The following is a 4,895-nucleotide window of genomic DNA, read 5'->3' on the forward strand; positions in this document are numbered from 1 at the left end:
GATGAGTAGGTTAAGTTAGTAGATGTACCTAAGTAGGTATAGATGTTGGTTAACAGGTGCCGGTGATTAGGTGTAAGTCAGTATATGTAGATTAGTAGACATAGGTGAGTTGGTGGACATAGTGATGAATTGGTGCAGGTGAGTATGAGTATGATGACTGAGACGCGAACAGTTGCAGGTGAGTGTGGTGACGTGGAGCGAGACCTAACCAGACCCATCATGACACCCGAGGTGCCCCAGCCACGTTACTGCTCCGGTGGTAAACATCTCAACCTACCCATCTTTCCTCGAGCTGGGAATGCTCACGGTTTAATATGGCCTGGACGTTATGTTTTACCACAGTCTGAGGGACTGTTGGTCACCCACCGTCTGAGAGACTGTTGGTCCTCTACAGTCTGAGGGACTGTTGGTCCCCCACAGTCTGGGGGACTGTTGGTCCCCCACAGTCTGGGGGACTGTTGGTCCCCCACAGTCTGGGGGACTGTTGGTCCCCCACAGTCTGGGGGACTGTTGGTCCCCCACAGTCTGGGGGACTGTTGGTCCCCCCCCCCCACAGTCTGGGGGACTGTTGGTCCCCCCCCCACAGTCTGGGGGACTGTTGGTCCCCCCCCCCACAGTCTGGGGGACTGTTGGTCCCCCCCCCCACAGTCTGGGGGACTGTTGGTCCCCCCCCCCACAGTCTGAGGGACTGTTAGTCCCCCACAGTCTGGGACTCTCTTACCTCAAACCTACTGGAATCTTCGCATTTTCCCAAAAAACCTCCAACGTGTCAGCAAAAAAAGATTTTTTTTTTCCTTTTGTTAGAAACAAAAAAGTCAATCTTCGTCTTTATGATGTATAAAAGTGCCGTAAATATCAGAGTACCGAGCAGCGAATAAACCTAAAATGGTTTATGCAATACATGTAATATTCCACAAATATCAAACATCGTTTCTTTCTGGCGTTTACTTAACATTACTGAGTGTAACGCTATTGAGTGTAGCGCTATTGAGTGTAGCGCTATTGAGTGTAGCGCTATTGAGTGTAACGCTATTGAGTGTAACGCTATTGAGTGTAACGCTATTGAGTGTAACGCTATTGAGTGTAACGCTATTGAGTGTAACGCTATTGAGTGTAACGCTATTGAGTGTAACGCTATTGAGTGTAACGCTATTGAGTGTAACGCTATTGAGTGTAGCGCTATTGAGTGTAACGCTATTGAGTGTAACGCTATCGAGTGTAGCGCTATTGAGTGTAACGCTCTTGAGTGTAACGCTATTGAGTGTAGCGCTCTTGAGTGTAACGCTCTTGAGTGTAACGCTATTGAGTGTAACGCTATTGAGTGTAACGCTATTGAGTGTAACGCTATTGAGTGTAGCGCTATTGAGTGTAACGCTATTGAGTGTAACGCTATTGAGTGTAACGCTATTGAGTGTAACGCTATTGAGTGTAACGCTATTGAGTGTAACGCTATTGAGTGTAACGCTATTGAGTGTAACGCTATTGAGTGTAACGCTATTGAGTGTAACGCTATTGAGTGTAACGCTATTGAGTGTAACGCTATTGAGTGTAACGCTATTGAGTGTAGCGCTATTGAGTGTAGCGCTATTGAGTGTAACGCTATTGAGTGTAACGCTATTGAGTGTAACGCTATTGAGTGTAACGCTATTGAGTGTAACGCTATTGAGTGTAGCGCTATTGAGTGTAGCGCTATTGAGTGTAACGCTATCGAGTGTAACGCTATCGAGTGTAACGCTATCGAGTGTAACGCTATCGAGTGTAACGCTATTGAGTGTAACGCTATTGAGTGTAACGCTATCGAGTGTAACGCTATCGAGTGTAACGCTATCGAGTGTAACGCTATCGAGTGTAACGCTATCGAGTGTAACGCTATCGAGTGTAACGCTATCGAGCTCTTGAGTTAACCTGCTGAAAGACAAGCAAGATGGCATGTACCTCTCAGCATAACGACAATGATCTCTCAACACTCTTGGACTATATCACCCAGAACAAGTAGCACGGATCACTCGGTCTGAGGTCTCTCAGAAACTATGTCACATATCTCAGTATTGAGGTATTATATCACTCAGCAAAGATATCGCAGCATAGATGGCACAGATCACTCAGCAAAGATGGTATTGATAACTGAGCATAAATAACATCTGTTACTTCATATAGCAAAGATCATTCAGAATAGGTGGTTTATATATATCACTCAGCATAGATAGTAAACATCATCATGTATAAATCTCTCAGCACCGATGTCATTGATCACTCAGCATAGATGGCATATATCATTGCATTGACTGCTTAGCATAGATCACTGAACATAGATTATATAGATCATTCAGCATGGACAGCATAGATCACTCGGCATAGATCCTCCGTCAATGATGACAAAGTTGGCTTAGCATACACAACATAGCTCACTCATCACATGTTCATGGCTCTTGTCAGATCGTCCGCTAGCAGACGATCATGTCTCTTTGTTATATTTTACAAAAGAGTATTTTACAAAAATATAAACATGTCTCATATTTAATATTTTACAAAAGAGCATAAGCCTTCAGTTTACAACATTAATGAATATTACGGAGCCGATACTTCAGGAGAAGTATTTAAAACCTGCAATAATTAGTGGAGCTATCAACAAATATACCTTGTGTTTTGCCTCTCAATTAAGAACTGTGTGTAAATGTATATGTCAACTGTTATTAAATAATGTTATTTTTTAATATAATATATCATGTAGGTCCGTGGCAGTGCCTAGGTCTGTCCGTTTCTGTGTTTGCCTGTATGTCCATCTTTCTCCTCCTCTCTCCCTCTGTCTTTCCTTCCCTCGCCCTCTCTGCCCCTCCTTCTCACTGAGTGCACACTACATTAGCGGTTAGGAATCAGCGATAAACTGGGTATATCTGGTTCTGAAAGGGGAAGAATTCAGACTAGACTTTTTAATAGGGCATGATCAGTGCTTTATGTTGAAGGTTATTGGCAAAATGAGATTCTAACCAAAATCCAAATAACAAAAATAGTGCCAACCAATGTCCATACTGGGCACGTACCCATCAGCAATGAACTGACAAATTTGGCAAGACGAACCCCAGTGTGTCTCGCCTCCGACCTCAGACAAACTGACAGACACAGACATTGTAATTTCTATATATTAATAATATTCAATAGCTTGACCTTATATTTCCCTGTCATTTTCTTGTCTTTGAAGAGAAAAAGTGAAATGGGTATTATATATGGCTGGATCCATCCTCCTCGCCCAAGGAAGTTGTGAGGGGATGGTTCACCAGCTCACATACAATGGCGCTCTTATGCCTGTGGAGGTCAGTACACTTGCTAAGTGCACTTGTTAAGTGCGCGGACCTCAGTTTGGTAACCTGTACCCGAAACCTCTTGTGTATGGGCTCATGTGAGAGCCCCAGTCATCAGCATTCCAGAAATGTTACCCTGGCCGGGGTAGCACGTCTGTGGACAGAGATATAACCAATAGCATCTTTTCATTCTAAGACTTGGAGCGAGGACTCAAGATTTGCGCGGGAATCTTGAGAGGCCTGGGAGAGTGTGGGCCTCCCGCTTGCTCCAGCATCGTCGTCATGGCAACGGCAGGCTTCCATCTTGAGCCGCCATGTTGGTAGGCCATTTTGGCGTGCCCTAGGGCCATGCTACACCGTCTCTGATTGGTTGAGAGGGGTAAGCCGTTGTGTGCCTCCCTCTCATTGGTTCCTTCAAGGAGGACGCGGGAATCGCCGGTGTTCCTCCCTCAAGGCATCATTGTGCTCCAGTCACCACCATAGCCTGACGTCTCTCTCTTGCCCATTCGGCCAAATTGGGCAAGACGACGTCGTGGTGACTGTCACCTCAGCTCCTCCACTGCCGCCACCACCAAGACCTGCAGCTGCACAGACAGAATCCAGCTGGAGTCATCATCGAGGGGTAGATAGGGAACGAGTGAGAGAAATCTGGGATCGTGGGGTAATTTGCATACAAGCAGTAACAGGCTCATGGGTCCCGATACCAGTGATTATGGACGTTCAAACTCCTGCTAGTGCTCTGTAGCAGTCGATAGGAACGGGGAAATTCGTGTCAGTGTTATAAGGCAAATTTCCCATGTTTGTGTAAGATGCTATTCGTTGTGCGCGTCACCGGGTACGAACGTTCCGTTTCACCGCCGTGGGTCGGGGGTGCGAAACTGAGCCGTGTGAGTGAGAGAAGGTTCGAAAGACGTGCCAAGCCATTAAACGTAAGACACCACGTGAGGACCGCTCTAGCCATCTCCACTGTCATGAGCAGCCACCCGCCAGGGGGTGCCTCATGTATGGTAATTATGAGTGTGTGAGGCCGGCTGAATAAATGAGTAAGTACTTATGTGTGTATTTCTGGTGAGTTATTATTCTCTAAAGCCTGAATTCAAAGTCAGGTGTTCCGTCCCATTGTCACTAACAGCACCTACAGAGGTGATAGTGAAGTGTGGGCGAGCGAGAGTAACACCCTTGTCGACATCTTGTCAGTCCAGTGAGACTTGGTCTGGTGTGATAGACGTACAGTGTACTCACCTAGTTGTACTCGCCTACTTGTGCTTGTGGGGGTTGAGCTCTGGCTCTTTGGTCCCGCCTCTCCACCGTCAAGTGTGTGTGTGTGTGTGTGTGTGTACTCACCTAGTTGTGTTTGCGGGGGTTGAGCTCTGGCTCTTTGGTCCCGCCTCTCAACCGTCAATCAACAGGTGTACAGATTCCTGAGCCTATCGGGCTCTGTCATATCTACACTTGAAACTGTGTATGGAGTCAGCCTCCACCACATCACTGCCTAATGCATTCCATTTGTCAACCACTCTGACACTAAAAAAGTTCTTTCTAATATCTCTGTGGCTCATTTGGGCACTCAGTTTCCACCTGTGTCCCCTTGTGCGT

General features: G+C 46.2%; 1 protein-coding gene across 1 annotated transcript; it reads left to right on the forward strand.

Annotated features, from left to right (window-relative positions):
• Positions 1 to 219: 219 nt before the first annotated feature.
• Positions 220 to 1,904, forward strand: LOC138372563 (keratin-associated protein 16-1-like). Its single transcript, XM_069338043.1, has 2 exons — positions 220 to 353; positions 983 to 1,904. The coding sequence occupies exons 1-2, from the start codon at positions 220 to 222 to the stop codon at positions 1,902 to 1,904; spliced, it is 1,056 nt and encodes a 351-aa protein (XP_069194144.1).
• Positions 1,905 to 4,895: the final 2,991 nt, after the last annotated feature.

This window comes from Procambarus clarkii, chromosome 39 (genome assembly GCF_040958095.1).
Source record: "Procambarus clarkii isolate CNS0578487 chromosome 39, FALCON_Pclarkii_2.0, whole genome shotgun sequence".
NCBI lineage: Eukaryota > Metazoa > Arthropoda > Malacostraca > Decapoda > Cambaridae > Procambarus > Procambarus clarkii.